Source organism: Culex quinquefasciatus, chromosome 1 (genome assembly GCF_015732765.1).
Source record: "Culex quinquefasciatus strain JHB chromosome 1, VPISU_Cqui_1.0_pri_paternal, whole genome shotgun sequence".
NCBI lineage: Eukaryota > Metazoa > Arthropoda > Insecta > Diptera > Culicidae > Culex > Culex quinquefasciatus.
The window spans coordinates 100,224,677-100,250,793 of record NC_051861.1 but is presented as its reverse complement, the minus strand read 5'-3'; the positions used below and the strand labels follow the sequence as shown (position 1 = coordinate 100,250,793).

The 26,117-nt window shown below is 38.2% G+C and overlaps 2 protein-coding genes across 6 annotated transcripts in view; one reads left to right on the top strand and one right to left on the bottom strand.

Moving 5' to 3' along the window:
* The window catches only part of LOC6041926 (E3 ubiquitin-protein ligase Ubr3), a 94,736-nt gene extending 80,752 nt beyond the window's left edge, over positions 1–13,984 (top strand). For all 5 annotated transcript variants that reach the window (XM_038266707.1, XM_038266706.1, XM_038266703.1 and 2 more), the window contains 5 exons: positions 4,347–7,767; positions 7,827–8,509; positions 8,577–8,708; positions 12,523–12,662; positions 12,723–13,984. In XM_038266707.1, the coding sequence (XP_038122635.1) occupies positions 4,347–7,767; positions 7,827–8,509; positions 8,577–8,708; positions 12,523–12,662; positions 12,723–12,840 (4,494 nt within the window). In that variant the 3' untranslated portion in view covers positions 12,841–13,984. The remainder of the gene's footprint in view (positions 1–4,346; positions 7,768–7,826; positions 8,510–8,576; positions 8,709–12,522; positions 12,663–12,722) is intronic.
* A 1,419-nt stretch (positions 13,985–15,403) lies between these two features.
* On the bottom strand, positions 15,404–16,460 carry LOC119771213. The gene is made up of 2 exons (XM_038266934.1): positions 15,985–16,460; positions 15,404–15,921 (listed from the first exon to the last, which is right to left on the bottom strand). The coding sequence occupies exons 1-2, from the start codon at positions 16,114–16,116 to the stop codon at positions 15,493–15,495; spliced, it is 561 nt and encodes a 186-aa protein (XP_038122862.1). The 5' UTR covers positions 16,117–16,460; the 3' UTR covers positions 15,404–15,492.
* Positions 16,461–26,117: the final 9,657 nt, after the last annotated feature.

Genomic DNA, 26,117 nt, shown 5'->3' with positions numbered 1-26,117 from the left:
GGCTGGTCGACTGGAGTAGATCACATTATGCTTTCGGGCGGGTTTCACAACTACACAGTGTCTTCTACTCGGGCAGTCACTCACTCTCGTCTATAGTGCGGTCACCTAAAACCTACGGCTAGCTTCTTTGTTTTGAGCTTTTCGTGAGCTCCCACATTTAGACCGAATGAATCATGCGCGAGTTACGTTGAAGAGTCGTTCAAGCCTCGGTTGAAACTGATCGTCGGACTGAGCTGTAGAGCGAGAGTAGGTATGTGGGTTATGCGCTGCAGGCTGGTATGAAATTTGAGTTTTCGCCAACTGATTCATCGCGGTTTATGTGGATGATTGGTGATCAGTTTGAGTACACTGTAAATTGAAACTGGTGACTTATTTTCTTTTTGGGTTGCACGAGGGTCAAGTCGTAGTACCGTAACTTGAGTAGCATTCCAGCGGAATTTTAACGGTTCTAGAAGTAACAAGAAAATCGTTTGTATAAGTCGACAAGGAGCATCAGTATGGGTTTGTTTTGGTTGGAAAATCGATATCTCGAAAAGAGATTTTCGGATCAATTTGGTGTCTTCTGCAAAGTTGTAGTTGTAGTTGGTTATGATCAGGTTTGAGGGGTTACATACATGTAAATCGCCAAAAATGTCCAAGGTTGGTATTAGCACACATTTAAACTTTTTTCAAAATCTGTTTTCAGGGCATTACAATATACAGTATCATCTATTACCAAAACAAATTTGAAGACATTTGGTTGTATCATTGCCGAGAAATAGCTTTTTGAAGTTACCAGTTTCAAAAAACGGGTGCCACGATATCTCAACACTGCTTTGACCAAATCGGCTAAAAAATTTGGCGAAGACTCATTAAACCGGTCCCGTGTGCATGACGAAAGCCGATTTAAAAAAAGTTTATTTTAAAAAAAGATAAAAATATTTTTGTGTTTTTCATTTAAAAGTTCGTCAGTTTTTGATTTTTGTATTTTTTTAAAAAACAAAATTTTAAAATCGGGCTTCGTCATGCACACGGGATATGTCTTGCGAGTCTTCACCCAAAATTTCAGCCAATTTGGTCCATCCAATCTCGAGATATCGTGGCACCCGTAAATCGACTCAGTGTTTCGAGAAAAACGCTCAGAAAGTTTGACAGGCCGCTTTGCGCATGGCAAAATTTTGAGCTTAAATCGTCTCTACTCAGAGTAGTCCCGAAATATCTTCATGAAACTTTAATGAGTGATTGAAAATCATCTTTTTAGTAGATTTAATTAATTTCCTGTAAAATGAAATTTTGGGATTTTCTACATGTATGTAACCCCTTAAGCTGAGTACGGCACATGAAAGGAAGGCCATCAAGAAAAGTTGCACATTCATTTAAGAGTTTAAAAAATCGGAATTCAATCTTTAAGAAATATTGGTTTTATAATTATTTAATCCTAAAACATTTTTTTTATTCCCAAATTATTAAATTTTTTCATTCTTAAAATCTTTAAAACTTGAATTTTATTATTCTAAAACTTTGAAATTTTAAAATTCTGAAATTCTAAAATACCTCAATTTTAAAATGTTAAAATGCACAAATCGTAATTTTTTTAAAATCTAACATTGTAAAATGTAAAAAAAAAAAATTCAAAAATTCTACAATTCTAAAATTCAAAAATTCAAAAATTCTAAAAGTCTAAAATTTTAAAATTTCAGAATATTAATATTCTAAAATCCTAAGATATCTAAATTTTAAAATTCTCAATTGTAAAAATGTACAAAATTCTAAAATTATGAAATTTTGAAAGTCTAAAATTCTGAACTGCTAAAAGTCTTAAATTCTTAAAAAAAAAAATTAGCTCTGGTATTCTAAAACCCTAAAATTCTAAAAAAAATAATTCTGATATTCTAAAACACTAAAACTCTTTAATTCTAAGTGTAGCATTGCCCTAAAATTCTTAAACTCTAAAATGTTGAAATGTTGAAATGCTGTAAAATGTAAAATTGTTGAATTCTAAAATTGTAAAATTAAAAATTCTAAAATGTAACATTTCAAAAATTCAAAAAAATCTAGCATTCTAGAATTCCTGAATTTTAAAATTCTAAAATTTTTAAATTCTAAAATCGTAAAATTTTAAAAGCCTAAAATTCTAAAATTTTGGGATTTTAATATTCTAAAATCCTAAAATTTTAAAATTCTAATATATTGAAATGCTGAAATTTTAAAATAGTAAAATTCTAAAATGTACAAAATTATAACATTCTAAAAATCTAGAATGCATGAATTCTGAAAGTCTTAAATTCTAAAAATTTAAAATTCTATAAGCCTAAAATTCTTAAAGTCTAAAATTTTAAAAGTCTAAAATTCTAAAGTTTTTGAATTCTGCTAAAGTTTTCTAAGATTCTTAAATGTTGAAATGCTGAAATTGTAAAATTCTAAATTGTACAAAATTCTAACATTTTAAAATTCTAGAATTCAAAAATTCTACAATTCTGAAAGTCTCAAATTTTAAAATTCTAAAAAAAATAAATTCTGATTTTCTGAAAACCTAAAATTCTAAAATTCTACAATTGAAAATTCTCCAATTCTAAAATTCAAAACTGTTGAAATGTTGAAATGCTGTAATTGTAAAATTCTAAAGTGTAAAAAATTCTAACATTTAAAAAATGCAATTTTACAATTTCAGCACAAATTCAACATTTTAGGGTTTTGAAATTTTAGGAGTTTAGAATATTAGAATTTAAAAATTTTCGACAATTATAATTTCAAAATTTAAGAATTTTAAGCTTCTAGAATTTTTAAATTCTAGAATTTAGAACCCTAAAATTCTTGAATTTTAAAATACTTGAATTTTAAAATACTTGAATTTTAAAATTCTAGAAGCTTAAAATACTTGAATTTTAAAATTCTAGAAGCTTAAAATACTTGAATTTTAAAATTCTAGAAGCTTAAAATCTTAAATTTTAAAATTCTAATTTTCTAAAAAAAATCAATTCTAATATTCTAAAATCCTAAAATTTCAAAATTCTAAAATGTTGAATTTGTGCTGAAATTGTAAAATTCTATAATTCTAAAATGTAAATGTTCTAACATTTTAAAATTCTAAAATATTAAGAAAATTACATTCAAAAATTCAAGAATTTAAAATTTTTAAAATTCTCAAATTCTCCAATTTTAAACTTCTGAAGTTCTAAAATTGTAAAATTCTACAGTTCTTAAATCCTCATATTCTCAATTTCTAAATTATAAAATATCAAAGTTCTTAGATTCTTAAATACAGTAGTTGTTCGGTAACTGGGCGTTGTTTAACTGGACTGCTTATTAACTGGGCGCTCGATAACTGGTCTATAGCCCACTTAAAAAGCAGACAAACGTCAAAAAACAAAAACAAAAACATACCAAAATGACCGAGGGGTCATAGGATGCAACAATCAAGTAGTGTAATTGATAAAAACTTTTTTTTATGTTTTTGTGAAATTTCAAGTCACAATTTAAGGAAACTTGAAAAATTGGCTCTGAAAACAAATTTAGGTAACTTATTTTTTTATATTTTACTAAGAAAATATAATGCATTGATGGTCCCCTCGGCATTTTCCGTTCAGCCGAGTTAGCGAGCAGCATTCGGTTACTGGGCTACGTTCTCAGTCCAAGTACCGAACAAGTGCTGTATTTACATTTTAAATTCTAAATGCCGTCGTTATATTTAAAGTTAGACCCAAAGTTTGAGAAAGACGCAACATTCTGATTTCAAGTTGTTCTTAATTTTTTAAATCCATCTTTAATTTTTGAATTTATGTTTTTTTAATTTATATTTTTGCTTCAAATTTAAAAAATTCTATTAATATTTCTTAATTTAAAATTTTGTATTTTAGTTTGTTCTGAATTTTATGTATTTTTTTTATTAAAATATTTCTGATATTAAAAAAAGTTTTTTTTTACAGTTTTTTATTCTTTTATTTTTTGTTATATTTATATTCTTGAACATCAATTTTCAGAATTTCTAGATTTCTGGTTTATTTTTTATTATTTTTGATCATTTGTTTTTTTTAATGCCTAAATATTTATTTTTCTGTTTTTGATTTTTTTTTTTTGTAAGAAAAATTAATAATTATTATTGTTAGCCTTTTTCTCCGGTTTACTTCATTTCGAGCAAAACACGAAATTTGCCATTTTTTCAAGACTTTTTGTTTTGAGACAATTCTAGATTTTCAATGTTATTGAATCGAGTACAAAATTATTCAAACGTTTGTAACTGTTAGCCTACTGTGGCGGGCGCCACTGATGGTCAGTAACGTTTCTGTTGTGCTTCCTTGCGTCTGCAAAAACAAGATTTGAACAGCTTAAAAAATGCTAACATTTCTTTCATTTTTCCCTCGCCACAGAGCTTCTTCTACGAGATCCTGTCCGGCATCTGGGTGCGCAACGGGCTCCAGATCAAGGGCCAGGCGATGACGTACATCCAGGCGAACTTTTGCAACTCGATGGTGGACATGGATCTGTTCTTCCTGCAGATCTGCGCCACCCAGCTGCCCGCGAATCGTTTCCTCACGGAGTGCATCTCGATCTTTGGCGTGACCGACTGGCTTGGGATGGGCGTGCTGAGCGCGCCCCAGGAGATGGAGCAGGACTCGATGCTGGAGGGACTGTTGACGTTTTTGGCGACGCTGATTACGTCGCGGGTTAATTTGGGGAACGACGAGACGACGCAGTGTATTATTGAGATTAGTGCGCTGTTGGCGACGGGGGACAAGACGCACAGTCAGCTGCTGGAGTTGATGCCGGAGCGGAGTGGGAATGCGCACACGCGAAACTTTGAGAAGTTTTTGAAGGAGCTGTCCGTGTACCGGCCGCCGCCGGTGGGGTCGGAGAATTTGGAGCAGGGACTGTTTATGCCGGTGGGGGAGGTTTGGGAGCGGTGGTACGATCCGTTGCACGTGCTGTTGAGGGCGGTTCACCGGCGGGACTTTCAGAACTCGATGGATCGGTTCAGCGGGTACGTGAAGGGCGTGGGGAAGATGCCCAAGAGTGGCAGCTTGTGGCCACCGTTCCGGTTGCCGAGCTCGTGCGGACGGGTTTACAGTGACCCGGGTGGGATACTGAGTTCGCGGGTGTTGCACGCAACGCTGTTGGCGATCTTTTATAGGGCGGTTCACACGCACAGCGTGTCGGAGCACATGTTGGCGTTGGCGGTGTTTCTGCTGGAGATGGCTGTTAGTAACTGTGAGTCGAATAAGGACAGTGGGAGCGAGTTGGAGTGTGGAGGAGGACGTTCTGGGGGGAGTAGTGCGGTAAGACAGGGCTCGGTGGACGAGTCGAGTCCGGTGGGGGTGCCGTCGGCGGTGCCGGAGCTGTTGAACTGCTATCCGAGCAATTGTTTGAGTGATAATTTGAAGATGACAATTAGGCGGATATCGTTGCTGCCGGGAGAGCCGCAGGTCATGCCGGCCAACTACCAGAACCAGAGCGCTGGGACGCCCACATTCGATAGTGACGTTGAGTGGGAACTGTCGGAAAGTGAAACGCTTCCGATGTTGGTTGGTAGCGTGGACAACGAATACGGGCAGCACTTGAACAACATCGGCGCAGAGGTAGCGATCCCGCAGGATTTGTCCGTGGTGCGGGAGAGTTCGCTGGCGCGACGCATGGACGACGACGACGATTACGGTCAGATGATGGTGGACGACGGATTGCAGTCGTTGCCACCGATCAGCCAGCGGCAAGCACTGACCTACAACAACAACAACAACGAAAGCGCCAGCGGAGGACGACTTCCGCTGCCGGCACCTCCGTCGCCGGGTTCGGGGGCGGTCGCGATACCGCGCGTCACCAGTGAAATCTACAACGAAAGCAGTATGGAGCTGGTCATTCGACACGACTTTCCGCTTGCGCCAAGCCAAACGTCGTCGATCGTGAGTGGGGAAGCCACGCGTACGATCACCCCGGACACAACCATGTTCTCGTCCTCGGTACCGTCGAACGCGGGTCTCATGTTGCCGTTTAATCGTGTTCAACCGGTTGCAGTTCCTAGCCGACCTCCGTTGCCGGCGCCACCCGTCAACTCGACGACGACCGTTGCCAGCACGGCATCGGCGGCGAGCATCGGCCAGCCGAGTTCGCAGCTGGTTCACCAGCTGGCTTCAAGCGGTGGGCGTCCGCGGCACAAGCGCCGTAACATCGAGGCTTCCGGAGAATCTACCGCCCACCACCACGAACCGGACACGGTCGCCATCGAGGAGAGCATCCTGTCGCTGCTGCTCAAGCTGCACTCCCAGCTGAGTGGGGCGCTGGACAGCTTTTCGCTCGAGGATGAAACTCAGGGGGAAGATGACGAGGACCGGATGGACCAGGACGACGATACGATGAGCAGCTCTTCTAGTCAGATCAAACTGTCGGAGTCGCGGATCGGCGACGGGCCGTTCTTTATCGGCAATCTGCTGCGGAGGATCGCGCGGTTGGACGTGAGCTGTGCGCGGCGAATCAACGAGATCCGGCACAGCCTGTGGCCGAACCAAAGAGAGCGCCAGGCGGAACAGAAAGCACGCGAGGCTAAGGAACGGGAGGAGCGGAGTAAGCGGGCGAAGGAACGACAGAAGAAGATGATGGAGGAGTTTGCGAGCAGGCAGAAGGCGTTCATGGAGCAGGCAAACATGGACTGCTTCGAGGGCGATGAGGAGGAGGAGGAAGAGATGATCGAGATGCCACGGGAGAAGGAGTACGATTGTATTATCTGTAACACGACGGGGCCGAGTACGGAGTCGAATCCGATTGGGTTGGTTGTGCTGGTTGAGTCTAGCAGTATCGTGGGTCATCGGCGGAAGGAGGCGGACCGATGTCCACTTCCGGTTAACGACGACGACAAGGCACGGCTCGAACGTAACGTGAAACTCGCGGCCGAGTTTAACAAACGGGTTGAACTGCTTCAGTGGAAGTTCGGCACTTCGTCCTGGTTCCTGTCGCACAACATTGGCTGGGAGGGCGGAGTTCACGTTCAGTCCTGTGGCCACCACGTGCACCTAACCTGTCAGGACTCTTACCTTAAATCTCTTCACACGGCGGCCCGTCCGCAGAACCTCAACGTTGAGCGGGGAGAGTTCTTCTGCCCGGTGTGCCGCCAGCTCGCCAACTCCGTACTCCCGCTCAGTCCCAGCCTGGACCGACCAACGCCGCTCATTCGCGCCCCCTCGCCACCCTACGCCACTCTAGTCAACGAACTGATGAATCTCATCAAGGAGAACAAACGGCCCCCGACCACGACCAAGTTCTACGAAGCGATGGGCCGCGCCATGGAGAACATGACCAGCTGCACGCAGCGCAACATCAAGAAACACCCCGTCACCATTCAGTCCCTCTTCTCCTTCGTCATCTCCATCGCCCGCATCAACCTCGAGTCCGAAGTCATCCAGCGCGGAGGTTCCCTAATCACCCAGAAGGACCTCCGCTACAAACCCAAACGGGACTGCATCGTCCCTCTGCTGCACGTGCTCTCGCTGCACGTCCGCCTCATGATCAACGACGACTCGCCGATGCGCTTCAAGGTGGGCGAAGATTGGCCAGCGTGGCGCTCGTGGGCCACCCTGTGCGGACTTCAACTCGCGCAACGACAGCAGGAGGAAACGAGCGGATCGGGATTGGCGGCGGCCGCCGCTGGCGCCACCACGACCGATATGGAGGACAGCACGGGGGGATCGGCGGCTGCGTCGTTGCCCACGTTCGGAACGAACGACGTGATTCCGGCCCTGCTGAACGATCCGTGTGCGTTGATGTTGAAGTTTATTCTGCTGGCGCCGCTTCACTTGGATCAAGGTGAGTTGGTCACCCTAGAGTTCAAAAGATGCTCATACTAACGATTTCTTTCTCTCCAGCCTACTTCACCAGCATCGTCAAGGTCACCTTCAACCTCCTCTACTACCAAATCGTGCTCCAGCTGTGCACGCACCTGACCGAGGACGAGTGCGACCGGCTCGTCGAAGACTACTCCTCCGCCTCGCCAACGGTCATCCGCGAAAAGGGCGTCCCGCACATCGGACCGGCCATGGCGTTCGTGCTCGCCAACCTGGACCGCTGCCGGCACATCCGCTCCGACAGCGTCCTCATGACCGATCACAGCGCCATGGACGGCGGCGGCGGCGCCTCCACCCCGAACGGCAGCAGTGACCCCTCGCCCCGCCCAAAGCTGGACCTGGACGTGCTGGAGAAGCGGCTGCAGCGGCTGTGCCTTCCGTTCCTGCGGGTGGCCGCCCTGCTGCGGCACCACATCTACCATTCCGAGATTCCGGAGATCCCCGGACCGCACTGGGAGTTCAGCCGGCTCGTGTACTACCTGGAGCTGGTCACCGTCAGCATGGATCTGGACAAGTTCAACGCGGCGAAGGCGTTGTGCTTCCTGCCCGGCACGGAGCTGGCGCTGCCCAAGTTCTGGTGCGACCAGCTGCGCGAGATTCGCCCCACGTACGAGTCGACGCGGTCGCTGATCGTGGCGCAGCACGTCGAGTGGCAGCAGCCGAAGCTGCTTGGGTTGCCGCGGGAGTACGAGCGGTTGTTTACGGTAGGTTTTGGGTCGATGTTCGGAAATGTAACTGGGAATAATTGGAATTTGTCTCTCTTCTTTGCAGTACTACCACGAGCAGCCGTGCCTCAAGTGTCAGAACGTGCCGAAGGAGAGCTCGATCTGTCTGCTGTGCGGTACGATCGTGTGCCTCAAGCAGGCCTGCTGCAAGGATCAGGAGTGCTGCGAGGCCGTGAGGGTAAGTTTGCGGGTCGACTTGAATGTGTAGAGTTTGATAGAAGCTAGCGATTGTAGAAGATTTTGTGTAGAGTTCGAATCGGGCGTGTAGAGTTCGAATCGCGAGTAGATTCAGAGTGGAGAGTTCAAACTGATAGTGTAGATTTCGAATTGTAAGTGTAGAGTTCGAATCGGCCGTGTAGATTTCGAATTTCGAAGTGTAGAGTTCGAATCCAAAATTCGAATCAAAAAGTTCAAATCAAAAATTCGAATAAAAAACTCGAAGCAAAAATTTGAATAAAAAATTCGAATCAACAATTCGAATAAAAAGTTCGAACCTAAAATTTAAATCAAAAATTGGAATCAAAAATTCGAATAAAAAATTCGAGTAAAACAATTTGTATTATAAATTCGAATCAAAAATTCGAGTCAATAATTCGAATAAAAAAATCGAATCAAAAATTCGAACCAAAAATTTGAACCAAAAATTGAAATCCAAAATTCGAATCAAAAATTAGAATCAAAAATTCGAATAAAAAAATTTAATCAAAAATTCGAATCAAAAATTTGAGTCAATAATTCGAATCAAAAAATGTAATCAAAAATTCGAATCCAAAATTTGAATCAAAAATTTGAATCAAAAATTCGAATAAAAATTCGAACCAAAAATTCGAAACAAAAAATCGAATCAAAAATTTGAATCATAATTTCGAATAAAAAATTCGAGTCAAAAATTCGAAACAAAAAATCGAACCAAAAATTCTAATAAAAATTCGAATCCAAAATTCTAATAAAAAATTCGAATTAAAAAATTGAATAAAAAATTCAAATAAAAAATTCGAATCAGAAATTCGAACTAAAAATTTCAAAAATTTGAAACAAAAATTTTAAAAATTCGAATCAAAAATTTTAAAAATTCAAATCGAAACTTAAAAAAACTATAGAAACTTAAAAAAAAATCGATTCGCAACTTTGAAAAATTCGAATCGAAACCTTAAAAATTCGAATCGAAAATAAAAAAAAATCGAATCGAAAATTTTTAAAATTAGAATCGAAAATTTTTAAAATTGGAATCGGAAATTTTTTACATTGGAATCGAAAATTTTAAAAATTGGAATCGAAAATTTTAAAAATTGGAATCGAAAATTTTAAAAATTGGAATCGAAAATTTTAAAAATTGGAATTGAAAATTTTAAAAATTTGAATCGAAAATTTTAAAAAATCGATTAGAAAATTTAAAAAAAAGTCGAATCGAGAATAAAATAAATTCGAATCGAAATTTAATTAATTCGAATCGAAAAATTTAAAAATTCGAATCGAAAATTTTTAAAAAATCGAATTGAAAATTTTAAAAATTAAAATCGAAAATTTTAAAAATTGGAATCGAATTTTAAAAGTTGGAATCGAATTTTAAAAGTTGGAATCGAAAATTTTAAAAATTGGAATCGATAATTTAAAAAAATGGAAAATCGAATCGAAAATTTAAAAAAAAATCGAATCAAAAATTTTAAAAAAAATCGAATCGATTATTAAAAAAAAAAAACAAATTGGAAATTTTAAAAATTGGAATCGAAAATTTTAAAATTGGAATCGAAAATTAAAAAAATAGAATCGGAAATTTTAAAAGTTAGAATTGAAAATTTTAAAAATTGGAATTGAAAATTTTAAAAATTGAGATTGAAAATTTTAAAAGTTGGAACTGAAAATTTTAAAAATTGGAATTGAGAATTAAAAAAAATGAATTGAAAATTTGTAAAATCGGAATTGGAAATTGAAAAAAATGGAATTGAAAATTGAGAAAATTGGGATTGAAATTTTTAAAAATTGGAACTTAAAATTTTAAAAATTGGAATTAAAAATTTTAAAAATTGGGATTGAAATTTTTAAAATTGGTTTTGAAAATTTAAAAAATTGGAATTGAAAATTTTAAAAATAAGAGTTGAAAATTTTAAAAATTGGAATTGAAAATTTTAAAAATTGGAATTGAAAATTTTAAAAATTGGAATTGAAAATTTTAAAAATTGGAATTGGAAAATTTTAAAATTGGAATTGAAAATTGAAAAAAAATTGAATTAAAAATTGAAAAAATTGGGATTGAAAATTTTCAAAATTGGAACTGAAAATTTTTAAAAATTGGAATTGAAAATTTTAAAAATTGGAATCGAAAATTTCAAAAATTGGAATCGAAAATTTTAAAAATTGCAATCGAAAATTTTAAAATTTGAATCAAAAATTTTAAAAGATCGGATCGAAAATTTTAAAAATTCGAATAGTAAATTAAAAAAAAAAAGTCGAATCGAGAATTAAATAAATTCGAATCGAAAATTTTAAAAATTCGAATTGAAAATAAAAAAAAAATCGAATCGAAAATTTTCAAAATTGGAATCGAAAATTTTAAAAATTTGAATCGTAAATTTAAAAAGATCGGATCGCAAATTTTTAAAATTCGAATAGAAAAATAAAAAAAAAGTCGAATCGAGAATTAAATAAATTCGAATCGAAATTTAATACACTCAAACCCCGTTGGTTTGACACCAACTGCTGTCAAACGAACGGGGTCATTTTTAGTTTGACACCCTTCTTACACGGAGTTCACACACACTACTAAACGTTTGTTTTGATAGTGTGCGTGAGCGCCGTGTAAAAAGTGACAGTTCGTCACTTTTTAGTTTGACTTTGACCAACCAACGGGGTACAAACTAAAAAAGTGTCAAACGAAAAAGTGACCAACCACCGGGAATTGAGTGTACACTCGAATCAAAAAATATAAAAACTCTAATCGAAAATTTTCAAAAAATCGAATCGAAAATTTTAAAAATTCAAATCGAAGTTTTTAAATATTGGAATCGAAAATTTTGAAAAATTGGAATCGAAATTTAAAAGTTGGAATCAAAAATTTTAAAAATTGGAATCGATAATTTAAAAAAAAATGTAAAATCGAATCAAAAATTTAAAAAAAACGAATCAAAAATTTAAAAAAATCAAATCGAAAATAAAAAAAAAAACAATTGAAAACTTTAAAAATTGGAATCGAAAAATTTAAAATTGAAATCGAAAATTAAAAAAAAGAATCGGAAATTTTAAAAATTGGAACTGAAAATTTTAAAAATAGGAATTGAAATTTGAAAAAATGGAATTTAAAATTGAAAAAATTGGGATTGAAAATTTAAAAAGTTGGAACTGAAAATTTTAAAAACTGGAATTGAAAATTTAAGAAATTGGAATTAAAAATTTAAAAAATTGGAATTGAAAATTTTAAAAATTGGAAATGGAGTTGAAAATTGAAAAAAAAATGGAATTGAAAATTGAAAAAAATGGGATTTAAAATTTGAAAAATTGGAACTGAAAATTTAAAAAATTGGAATTGAAATTTAAAAAATTGGATTTGAAAATTTTTAAAATTGGAATTGAAAGTTTTGAAATTGCAATTGAAAATTTAAAAAAACTGGGATTGAAAATTTTAAAAATTGGAATTGGAATGGAAAATTTTAAAAATTGGAATTGAAAATTTAAAAAATCGGAATTCAAAATTTTAAAAGTTGGAAAATTGGACTTGAAAATTGGACTCGGAAATTGGAATCAAAACTTGGACTCGAAAATTGGACTAGAAAATTGGACTCGAAAATTGGACTTGAAAATTGGACTAGAAAATTGGACTCGAAAGTAGAGTAGAGTAGAGTAGAGTAGAGTAGAGTAGAGTAGAGTAGAGTAGAGTAGAGTAGAGTAGAGTAGAGTAGAGTAGAGTGTAGAGAGCTACAGTGTAGAGCTCCGATTTTAAATCGAGTGCTTCGCAGATCACAAAGGAAGTAACAATTCGTTTCTTCTTTCCTTTTCAGCACTCCATCAGTTGCGGTGGCGGCACGGGCATCTTCCTGGTGGTCACCTCGACCTACATCATCATCATCCGGGACCGGCGGGCCTGTCTGTGGGGATCGCTCTACCTGGACGATTACGACGAGGAGGATCGCGACTTGAAGTGAGTTGCAAACTTTTGCTACTATGAGAAATTTTACAAGTATTGTTTTCGCAATTTCAGACGCGGCAAGCCGCTGTACCTCAGCGAGGATCGCTTCAACCTACTCGAGTCCCAGTGGCTGTCGCACCGGTTCGCCCACACCAAGCACACCTGGGTGTGGCACCGGGATTCGCTGTAAGCTGTGTGTGTGAGCGTGAGGTACGTCCGTACGTGCGTGTTTGTGTCTTCACTACTTCTGTGTTGTAGTGGTGTCGTGTGTTACCTTGTATGTGTGTTTCTGTATGTATGTGTGTGTGAGCGTGAGTCAACTTGTGAATATGTTTCCGTAAGTAGAGTATAACGAAAAGACTGTGTTTGCTGTGGAAGCGAACTTTCCTTCCTCCTCGAGAAATGTAGAATGAAAAGGATAAGCTGCGAACGACGGGGTAATTTCATAGAAGGATCGTAGAGTGAATAGAAATCTAACACGAATTGTTATTTAACCATAAAGGCTAAAGAGAAAAAGAAACTAAAACTACTACTCTAAACCTATGAAATAAATATATAATTATGAGAATTTCTTGCTTTGTGATATTTGTAATTGTTATCCTATGCTTAATGCTTTCATTAAAAACTATAAAATCTAACTTGTACGACACTCTCGAAGAGAAGTAGAAGAAGACGCATGAAAGCACTTCTTGAAAGTAATATAAAAAGTAATACACGAGCTAGTTTAGTGTTAGACGAAAAGTGTAGTCTTACCAAAACAGAAACAAAAAATACACTTGTTCAACCAACTCTATAATAAACAACAATTTCCCCAAAAACCCCATTTTATCTGACTGCGTGTTTACTTCTCGGCTTCGTGTTTTGTTTTTGTTTTTTTAAACCTTCGTTTAGTTTAGTGATAGCGAACAACTCTTCAAAACACGCTTTGCTCAAAGTTTAAATCTTTTCTTCGCGAAGCTTTGAAGTGTAAGCTAAATTTAAAATAAAATACCAGCAACTCTAGGAATTAACAAATTGTTTACTTTTTGCGGTATTAGGTTTCAACGAGCGCGGCCAACGGAATGATGAACCGTTGACCATAAGTTAGTATTTCTTATTATTTTTTTACTTAGCTAGGAGTATTTGTGGTTGTCGGAAGAATGGGAGGAAGTAAATTATCAGTGACCCAAGTAGAACGAAGAGAGACGAAAGAGGGGATTGAGAGTGAGGGTAGCGTTCGCGCCCCCTCCCCCTCCAAAATAGTTACTACTGTACGGATTATGTGAAATCTATAAAAAACCAATAATTAGTGTTTAGAGCAATAAATTAATTTCATGAAATATTACGCAAAAGTATACAGCAAACACTTTTTTTCTGAGTTTGAAAGAAAGCCTTCAAAACTATAGACGTCAGTAATGTAACATTACAATAAAAATTGTTTCAAAAGTCTTAAAACAATAGTATCTTTTGAAAAAAGAAAAAAAAAATCAACCTGATACCTGCTGACCGTCAGCGAAATTATGGGAAAGTATTCCAACAAATTTGATGATAATGATGGAAAGTATTTTACAAATTAAAATAAAAAACGTAACACTGAACTTTAACCAACATCAGAGCTAAAACTTCACTTTGAAAGTGGGTCATTCTTTCAACTCACACGAAGTCGGAAAAGTTGTCCAGACCCCTTTTCAATTTCCTTTAAACTTTTCTTTACGACCGCTTTCATTTTTCTGGATTTTTACTAAGACACGTTTTTCAGTGATTTGTAGCTCGAACGCGTAAAGGGATAGAAATGTGGTGTCAAAGAGACTTTTGTATAAAATCGAAACTTCGAAAGCATGATTTGATGGCGAAATCAAAATTTCGAAAAAAAAACGTTTTTCATAAAAAAATACAAAATAGGGGAAATCTACCCATTTTAATCCTAATAAGCTGTTGTGTATGAATGATGCTGGATAATCTAGAGTCTCCCTTGAATTTTACTAAAACCAAGTACATCAACGAGTAGAGCAAGTTTTTGTGAACATTTCTGTTTATTTTCACTTTCACTAAAAGTTATTCTATTTCTTTACCAAGCATTTAACAAAAAAATTCCCAAGGGTATTCTAATCGAGGCGAATGCATTGGGCCACGCCCATTTTTCTAATATCGGCTTAGTTCTTTTTCTTCCAACACTCTGTCGAGTGTTGCCATTTGCGCTGACAGTTCAAACGAACACTCACGAAAAGTGGCATTTATAGGGAAAGTTTCCTGGCATCGCTGGCTGTGCTGCTGGTGGTGTTGACGGCCAGCCTTTGTTCTTTTTTGCCTTCGCCTCTCGCTCGGTTTTCTTCAGCCTTCGAGTGGAATGCAAAGTGAAAATTGAAACGTCAAACGACTTGGCGCGTTTGTTTTTGATGGCGCTTGCTAATTTATTACATTTTTCGGGATTATTCTTCAAGTGAGTGCCTTACTAATGATCAAAAGAACATGTTGCCGGTAGTTGGAAGCAATTTCATATCTTAAGCGCCGTGAAAAAGTAAGCGAAAGTGAAAAGTTAATTTTGGCGATATTCATTAAGCGTTTGAGGGATTCTCGTGTGTGTCACTGTGTGTGCCAACAAAATGATGAGAAGTGGTCTCGCAAAATACAAATTATGATCAAAAGTGCATTAAATGTGATTTTTGGCCAGTAAGTGGCATACATTTGCGTGCTTACTCGAGGCGGTGCTGTTGCTGGTAAGTTTATAGCCCAAATAGTATTTTTGGAGCTTTAATCTAGCATCAAACTCTCCATATGACGAAGATAGGTGTTTGATTGGAAAGGGTAGATTTCCCCTAGTTTGTTTGTTTTATTTCTAAAAATCATAACATCAACGATTCCTTCAAACATTCACCACTCCACCGGTCACCCTCTCGTTTCGAACGGCTTCCCTAACCTCATCCTCAACAGCGCGCCTCAGTGCGTTCTCCCTAAACAGCACCCACCACTGGTAGCCGTGCCCCAGGCAGGCCAACATCCCGGCCACCCCGGCCAGGATGTTCGTTCTCGGGTTGTAGTGCCCAATCGAGGTGCCGAGCACGGCAAACGATCCCACGTAGTACAGGGTGGCCGCGCCAAAGTTAAAGTACAGCTCCCAAACCGGGCCCAGCTGCAACACGGTCGCTAGCCGCTTCCCACTGAGGCCGTCCCACAGGGCGACGGCCGTCAGAAGGGGCAGGTGCAGCGCCAGAAACTGGAACACGTACCCGAACCCGGTTTGGCCTGCCAAATAGTCCGGCTGGGTCAGGGCGAGTGCGATGAGGCCAAGAGTCTGCGTGGGGAAAGGTAAATATTTGAAATTGGAGGTAAAAGTATTAGCTTTAAAATTACTCACGATTTGTGCGAGCTCCAGCTTGTGGCACTTGATCCGAAGGTAGCCATTGTCGTACCGATTTGCCACACCCGGTTCCGGCAAAGTTGGGGCCGGTTTGGCACAATGGACTGGGAAAATTGCTGTTGCGGTCATGTCACTGTTGATGCGCACTGCATTCGCTGATGATCTAAACAAAAAACGCACTTGCGATTTTGTTTGCACGATTTGTATTTATTTCTGTTTGTGTTGGTGAATGAACGTACGTGCATTAGTACGTGGATGCAATTATAAGTGCAACGTGAGTGAAGGGGTTTGCGTTACATGCTACGTGAACATTAATGGATCGGAATCAGACTTTTATGCCACTTGCAAAAAAATCATGATTTAAAATTATGATAGCTAAACATCAAAAATGGATTCGAAACCAGGGTTTATACTTTTTCAGAAACGGTACTAAATTCTCTTGAGTGTGACTCCTCACAATAAAGTCGCAGTTTTACTGTACCTACCACCATAGAATAGGGAAAGGTAGAGTTGTCAAAAAATGACAACTAAATTGATATAAACTACAAAAATGTTTGGCAACGGCCTAACTTACTTAAAATTAATGATTATTTTCGATATGTCAATCTATTTCAGAACGAAAACGACATTTATATTTTTTTGCAGGCCAAGGGCGAATGATGCTGATGATACCTCTTCAGTTGACGCTCAGGCGAGGAACATCCTGGAAGGAGCGTCACTGACTACGTCCGTAGTCCTGTTAGATCATTCTTGATCAAGACACTGGTTCCTTGCAAGTGTTTTATTTTCTTACCTCCACGTTGGCTTGGTTTTCATGATGACCTGGCTGGTGGCCTGTGGAAACGGCTCGTAAACTTTTGACCACCGCGGGTCAAAGTCGAGACGGCTAAAAGAAAGGGGCGCGACAATGTGGGAAAGGGAAGTAATTTGTGATTGTAGACGGTATTGTTTTGATTCGCAGTATGTTGATTCAACTGCTGTGGATGTACCTGAACATCGCAGAACGGGGTTTCTCTTCTTTCCATTTCAGCAACCACCTATCTTCTGTTTATTTTGTTTCACTAATTTTCTAACGCGGCTTCTGTTTACTATCCTCCATTGTTTAATTAATGTTGATACGCACACTATAGATGGTTAGGCGCTTATACTTACATCAAACCCTACGTAATGTACCACCCCCGGCCGAGTTAAAATGCGTAACCGGAAAAGAAGGTGTGCATGCCTGGCACGAACACTCAAAGCGTGTTCTAGCGTGCTGCTCGTACTGACTCAGAGCAAGGGTGAGATGTAGGTGTAAGGGCAGTGCGTGTTCGTCGGGAACCTGGTGCATAAGATCGGTCAATGCCCGTTCTTACACTGAAAATTGCGAATAGCGAATTGCGAACAGTCAAACTAATCACCTTTCTTTTGCATCTAAGACAGCTAAAATCGGATGAAATTGCGCGGAGATATGATTTTTTGAAAAAAATGTTTTTTGCGAAAATCGACGAAAATTGCCATTTTTCGGACTACCCTAACACGGCGTACCCTAATGGCCAAACGGGTCTAATTATTTCGGCCAAGGAACCCCCAGAAAATTTTGAGCCTGATCGGAGATTTTTTTTTCGAATCATGCTGTTTTCGTGGGGAATTGTTGAATATTCAAACAGCTGTAACTTTTGAGTGAAATTTCTGATCAATTTGGTGTCTTCGGCTAAGTTGTAGGTATTGTTGAGGACTTTTGAGAAAAAATAGGTACACGGAAAAAAAATTGCAGATTTTTTTATCAACTTTTTTTTCACTAAAACTCAATTTCCCAAAATACGTATTTTTTTTATTTTCGAGATTTTTTATATGTTTTAGGGGACAAAAATCCGCAACTTTTGAGCCATAGAGAAACATAGTCAAAAAATCTGCCGCCTAGTTATGAATTTTTGAAAAAATGAAGTTTCATGCAAAAACAAGTTTGACATTATTTTTTAATGCAAAATTGAACTTGCAATCGAAAAGTACTCTATAGATTTTTTGATAAAGGGCTCCGTTTTCAAGATATAGCCACCGAAAGTTTGATTTTAGCGAAATATTTGCAGTTTTTAAATTTTTAAAAATAGTGACCATAAGTGACCATTTCTAAAAATATGTTTTTTGAAAAGTTCAGAAAATTTGCTATAAAATTGTCTAAGAGACATTGAAGATTGAACCTCTGGTTGCTGAGATAGAGCCGCTTTAAGAAAAAGAAACACGAAAATTGAAGTTTTCTTAATCTCACCAAAATAACCCACCATTTTCTAATGACGATATCTCAGCAACTAATGGTCCGATTATCAATGTTAATGCATGAAACATTCGTGAAATTTCCCGATCTTTTCGAAAAAAATATTTTGAAAATTTTTAAATCAAGACTAACATTTGCCAATCTCAAAAATAAACATCAATATTTCTAGAGTTTTTTTTTTGAAAAGGTTCTATACGCTATGCACAGCAAAAAATCCGATGGTAAAATCGCATGCAAAAGCATGCACATCACCTTGGTCAAAATAAACACTTAAAATTACATTCCTGCGTGTACCCCTTTAAACGTGTAATATTACACAGATTACTATTTTCCCTCCTGGGTAGATATCGAATTGGTTACTTCAGAAGTTAAATGTCAAATAATAAACACCAATAGAGAGCCTGGATCTTATTAGAGAACGGACATCAAACCAAAATAATGAAGGTACCAATCGAGCAAAACTTTGTCTTATGCTCGATTGGTACCTCCGTTTGACAGTTGTCGCTTCGATTGGTACTTTGGTTTGAGATGTCCGTTCTCTATAAGATCAGGTAGAGAGCCTGGATCTTATTAGAACGGACATCTCAAATAAAATACGATCGAAGCACGTCAAACGGAGGTACCAATCGAGCAAAATCCTTTGTCTTATGCTCGATTGGTACCTCCGTTTGACAGTTGTCGTGCTTCGATTGGTACTTTTGGTTTGAGATGTCCGTTCTCTAATAAGATCCAGGCTCTCTAGATCCAGGCTCTCTAAACACCAAGTTTTTCAGAAAAATGTTATATTTCATCATTCAACTAGAAAAATTACAAATACAATATGTTGATACCTGGTAAAAGACTGTCAGTTATTGTTTTGTTTGTGATGCTCCTCAATTTGATGTTTGCGCGAAATGAACTTGGTCAAGGGAACAATGTCGATGGCCATCTTGTACAGCAGCTCGAACTTGGCTGGGTCTGGTTGCCGGTGATCAACGCCTCGCAATGTGATTTTCCCAGCTGTTGGATAGGTTCGCTCCAGCTTGCAAACGTGAACCTTGCCACAGTCGGTACAGAAACACAGGGAGCAGGTCAGGCCACACGGCCCAAGTGAATGAACAGATGACGTTGCAGCAAATAGTTCCGAGTCGTAACTGATCAGGAGCACACGGCCAGGAAGATTATCGAGTTATGAACAGATCGAGGATCATGTCCGTGCTCATACTTCCACCTCCACCGCCAATGCCGATGCCGTCTGTGTTACCTTCGGGTGGTGATCTGCGGCGGGGACTTGACTGCCGCGTAATCACCTTCGGCACACTTTCGATCTGCACCAACTGGTCGCGTTCTCTACGTAGATGACGTTCATGCAAAAAATAAAATATTAGTTTTCATATTATCACACGAAATCATTTCTCAATCAAACTTACTCCTCGACCTTGGATGTCATCCGTGTTTGCTGTTTGTGCGAGTTTCTGCAATTTCCGGTTCAGGTGCTCGAGGTCGAAAGAGGCGGAGGCCGATCGAGACCGCTTTTTTTGCGCCGGAGTTTAGCCGCTTCCTCTGCCAGAACTGGAGCTGGAAATCTCCTCACTTTTTTGTTTATTTCCGCCGACATCGGAATGACTACGGTACCACTTGAGCAGGAGTTGGACGCCCGCCCGGGACAATGTCCAGTGGCTGCGACAAGTTAATCACCAACAGAGGTGTTTTTGGAACCGATTCTGTTTGAAAACGAAAAAAATTTCGGGTGTGCGCGAACTTGCGAAGACGAAACTGACTGTTATGACATTTCGCCATCAACAACACTCTAAAGGATTATGCAGTGATTATTACACAAATTGGGTGTAAATGGTGTTAGGAAAAATAGCGAAGGGGAGTACTGCAAAAACCGTGTAATATCACATATATTTTTTTACGTGCCCCTTCATTACATGCAGGCATTTTACTACCTTTTTTGCTGTGTAGCGAAGAAAAAAAATAGCTCTGCTCACCCCAAAAATAACATTGATGCGGCGAGAGTCATATTCAGATTATCAAGTCCGCGCCCCAACCCGCTCGGCTATCTCGCCGCTGTGAAAATGGTTGGATCAATGCCAATGTAACAGTCGGTTTTCCGTGCGTCGTGTACTGCGTTAACTGCATACGATTTATGGAGAATCTTCAGCTACATCGGTGAAGATCCAACTAAATACATAGCGGTGAGATGGCCGTTAGGGTTGGGGCACGGACTTGGTATTCTGACTATGACTCTCGCCAGATTGATGTTATTTTTGGAGTGAGCAGACATTGATTTTTATTTCTTTTCTTTTTGTGTACACGTTTTCTCATACAATATTACATGCTTTTGCTCACAAAGGTGATGTGCATGCTTTTGCATGCGATATTCCCATCGATTTTGTTGCTGTGAAGCTCTGGTTGTTGTGCACTGTTCACATCTTGGAAAAAATAAAATTACATAATTTTTTGTGTATTACCACTTCACAGTTTGATAAAAAATATTTTTTTTTTAATTTACGAATTTGATGATTGAATGTTATCACTTTTTCGATGTATGTTTACCTCAATTTATGTGGAATATGTGAAATTAGGTTATCATATATCCAATTTAGGTTATCAAATTCGTTCTTATTTTTAAGTATACCAGTAAATAAACCATATTTTAATATTTAAAAAACATAAATAAATGTAAATTTATGCTATTTTTCCTGACAAAAAAAAACTGTTAGTATTCCCGTGGGTAATCTACTCGTGATTTTGCTTACTGTGTTTAGATTTTTTTTTCTTTTTCGATTATGTAAAATTACACATAAAAGATGTAAGTTTACCGGTAATATTATAAATTGTTTTCTTACATAGAAAACCTGTCAACATTCTCTATTGTAATATTACACTGATTGTAAATTTGCATGTTTATGTGTTTTTGTCACCTATTTCATACAAAAGTTAAGGTAAAATTACATCGAAAATAAGGTAATATTCACCCGTCAATTTTTGCAACAATCGGATCGAATCGGATGCTGGAATTCATATGCCAGATCTCAGATACACAGAAAAAAATATTTCTGTAAATTTACATTATTTATCACGTACCAAAAGGTATCATGAAAAATGGTGTATATTTCCATTAGGTCCATTGGAAATTTACATTAGATTCATTGGAAATTTACATTAGTTTTGGAATTTACATTAGTTCAAATCAACTAATTCTGATTGGCCAATGGGAATGAGAAGCTCGACTTGGATTGCAGTAGGAAAAGGGTGTGGCCTGTGTTCTTTTTTAAAAAGATTGAAGCGGGCAGCAAAAGGAAATCCTGATTTTAAAAAGTTGTTTCACAGGTAGGGGACGCATTCTCGTCGACGGTCAAGTGGAATAATGCTGGACTGGAATCGAACGGACGACGGGTAGGATCTTCGGTGTTACTGCTGCTACCCGCTGCCGACTGAGCCATCTTCGCATTTTATAAACGAGCGTTTCAAGCATCAACTTGTTCAGTGCGAGGCTCAGGCAAAGGGCCAGCGAAGTATGAGAGCGATAGAAAGAGAACCAAATATTACTATTTTTAGTTTGGGTAGTTTTGAAGTCAACGTTTGGCAGAAATACATTGGATATATGATAAGCATAAGCATAAGCATAAGCATAGGTGCCCACCCGCAGTTGCTACTCCGTTATTGACCAGGACCTCCAGAAGTTACATCCACGAGCCGTGGAAGATGAGTGGGTGCTATCTTTCCTCGCTTCGCAACTTCTCAAAGGCCCCTATCATGCTGATCAATACCGGCGCCGGCCACGACCAGTGGTAGGGTCACGGGGAAGTGGATGGGAATGTTAGTCCGATACTTGAGTGATAGAGACCGCCCAATCGACTGCTTCTCCGACAAAGTATCACATGAGTTTTGAGGGGTTAGTAGATGGGTATGAGGTCAGGATTCACGAGTGGCAGTGATGTGACCATGAGCATTTTGTTTATCGGTTGAAATTTTAAATCTTAGGCAGCCGGCTGCGGAAAGATAAATAATTGATTATTTAAAAGTTTGTTTTAATCGAACGCGTGCCAACCGAGCGGTAGTGCTATGGGCTGGACTTATCAGTATATTTTTACTGTTGGTACAATTAAGATAACGCGAGCAAATGTCAAAAATAGTAGATGAGTTAATACTAAAGCTGCCAGTTGGAATAAATTATTACGATCAACGAATATAAACGAAAAGAAAACAGGACACCACGTAACCGATTGTAATGAAATTAAAACAATAACTTAAACGAACTTAACCGGTGGCGTGCCTTCCTATCAACGATGATAAAAGAAGGACTTATAAATTTAAAATATAAAAAGACTCCAAAAAATACGTTGCATAGTAACCGCGAAGTCCCGCTACTCACAATCGAATCCGAAAGATAGCTATCTAGAATTTTAAATATAGTATTAATTCGACCGCGATCCTCCAGAAATTCTTCGTCGGCGTGCCTTCCGATCAACGGTGATGTAAGAAGGGCTTTATTCATTAAAATGATTTTATATCATAAGCCTTAAAACATATTCGTCGGCGTGCCTTCCGATCATCGATGATATAGAAAGGACTTAATCCAGCAATACGACTTGCTTGTCTCGAAAAAAAAGAATTCGGATCGTTTCTATCGAAAACTATGTAAAGAGAACAAAAATAAACTCATTGGCCAACGAACGCGCGAACTAAAAATAAAGAAAAAAGAAGAAGAAGAAGACCAATCACCCCATGCACACAAACAACGACACAAAAGAGATGAAAACAACACGAATCAGAAGAAATCCAATCACCCCATGTACACAAATAGCGACACAAAAGGAAAATAACACGAAAAAACAGGACTGCGCGTCCACACAGGCACCGCACTACTGATCAAATACATTGGATATATGATTTACATTAAATAGGAATTTACAGGAAGGCGAACACGGGTAGAAATTCATCAGATTTGAGTTTTCATGCTCAACGTTTCCATTAGATTCATGATTTACATTAGATTTAGATTAGATTTACATTAGAGTAATTTCCATGAATTTTTACTCTTTACATCATTTTTCAATATTACATTGAGTGAGTTTCCATAAGAAACAGTATTTACGTGCTGTGTAATTTTACAAATTTTTTTCTGTGTATGCTTGGTGTTATCAACCTAAACGCATATATTTTTTTTAATTATGAGTATAATTATAGCTGTTTCATGTAAAAAGTACCAAAAATGCTGAAGCCGTAAAAAATATAATTAATCAAAACTATAGTCAATTATACTTTACTGAAGTATCATAATTGCAGTTTGAAATGATATTTTATAATAATAAATCAAGAACAAACCATTTTTTTAAATAAACTTGCGTGATTTTATCAGCAACTATAAACAAATCTATTGTTTAGTTTCGGTCAACCATTAATTTAATTGATAAGAGAAATGTGCATCAAAATTACTTTTTTTAAATTATTTTATGTTTGCAGTGGTTTTTGAAACGTTCGTTTGATCTTTTTCGGAAATAAAAAAAAAAACAAATTATTCGCTCTACAGCATTGCCTTGGCGTTCTCGATTGCGAGATTCCTACTCGAAACTAGGTGTCCGAAGGCTTGATTGTTGAGGCAATTGCAAACCTCTTTTTACACCTAAGCTTCCATCCACCCCGGGATTCGAACTGACGACCTTTGGATTGTTAGTCCAACTGCGACTCCACCGAGGCAGGACCCAGGGAGACGACTCCTGCACCTGGACTGAGCTAACGACCTAACCACTAGGTTAGACCGGGACCAACATTTACTTCCCTGTCCGACGGAAGGCGTGATCAGACAAATCTCGTCTCAAAATTTGCCACCGGGACCTTCTGGGATCGAACCCAGGACGACTGGGTGAGAGGCAACCACGCTTACCCCTACACCACGGTCCCGGTACACGGTTTTCGGAAATAAATGTGTTTAAATATTCGTTTGGTTTTTTTTTGTTGTTTGAAGCCAAATTTGTTAACAAAACATATTTGTTCATGATAAAAAGTGAGCAGAATACATATTTTATTCATTATATCTATCATTAGACCTACACCATGCATCAAAACATCAAATATCGGTTAAATTTGGTTTAAAAATAACAGTCTGCCTATAGTGGACCCGGGTCCACTATAGGAAAAGGGGGTCCATAACAGGAAAAAAAAACTTTTTTTTCAAATGGCTATTTTTCTTCTCAAAAACAAATAAACTGATAAAACAAATAGTCAAAATTGTTCAAAAGACTTCAGTTTTCATTGTTTTGTACAAAGGGTTATGAAAAAGTGCTTAAAATATTGAAAATTTGTGAAAAATTTGCTTCGGCTCTACTAGGGGGTCCACTAATGATTAAAATACCCTACCTGCTGCTGCTGCGTGTCGTGATCTTAACGGACTGTCGACTTGGTATCAACTTGCACAAACTCACTAACAGCCACTGGATGTTCGCTTGATTGAACTTGTAAAAAAAAAGAACCTTTTCGTAGCGATGATCGCCGCGATCTAAGCTGTTTCCGCGGATGTATCCCTAAGAGTAGGGTTTCCTGTTTGGGGGAGTTCTAAACCAGAACCTACACATACACAGCCGGATTCAACTGGAAACTGATTAAGATTTAAGCCCCTCCCTCTAAAAAAAAACAACCCTCGAATCCAGCACGTGAAAGGACGTGCTGACTGAGTCATGAGTGACCCACCCACTGCAGACGGTTGGGAGTAAAATGGGCTCGTTTTGGGTTGGGAGGTTTATGATGGCTTTGAGAGGATAATGTCCGCGAGTTAACGGTATGCATGACACCCACCAGGACGTCATATTTTGACGTATAAATTTCATCGTGTCATAGTGGTTGAAACTGTAAAGGCGTAAACGTGTACGGTTGAGGATTTTTGGATCAATTTTTGTTTAGAGTTTTTCATATTTTTTCAAATTTATTTTATGTATTGATCTAAGTATTTTTCTCTTCAAATATGTAGTATCCTTACAAAGTACGTAAGTGAGTATAAAAATGATGACTAAGTGCTTAAATATCAATTAGCATACCAACAAAATTCTCATGAAAAACCACTGGTTTTGTAGTCTTATCAAATTAATACGAAACTCAAAACCCAATTCTTGACTCATGAATCATGATGCGGTTTATCACATATTTTATTTTACCACTTCCTTCAGTTTAATTTTAATTTCAGCGCATGCTCAATTCGAGGGGAAGCATGAGCAATGGGGTTCCCAGAAATATGGGGTATTTTTCTTTAAACTCGAAATATCTTAATTTGAAAATGTCTATTTTTTGAGGGATGGAACCACCCTAACGAAATTCGAAAATTTAGCAGGAAATTCAATGATTTTTTGACCATTGTTTGGTTTAGTTTGAGGTTTTAAATTTTTCGTATTTAAAATTGTCCGGGGAACACGATGGTGATAAAAAAACAAAAACGTGAAATTGATCAAAACCACATTTTAAAACTTGAACGGAAAAAAAATATTGCGGGAAACTTGATATTATATTTCTATCGAATTCTTTGGACAATTTCGCACAAAATGAAACCAAGAGAAAGTGCTTGTGCAATCTTAAAAGGGGGAGGTGCCAAAACCTTAGATCTGAAATGGTTGCATAATTGTGTGTAGTGGTTTCGCCCAAAATTTCTCGACTTAGTGGTCTGGCTAAAAGAACGATAAGCTTAGAAAGTCGCTCGAAATGCTGGTTCTTTTTTCATAAGTTCTTCGTACTTCCGCGAAAGAGGGTGCGCGTTCGCAGCAGTGAAAGAAGCGATTTTAATTTAATTATCATCTTTGCAGACTTAAGGTTTTCTTACTAACTAAGCAACAAAATTACATTCGACCATAGTGAGTGTATTTTTGTATATTGTAAGCAGAATCGAAACTTAATTTAACTT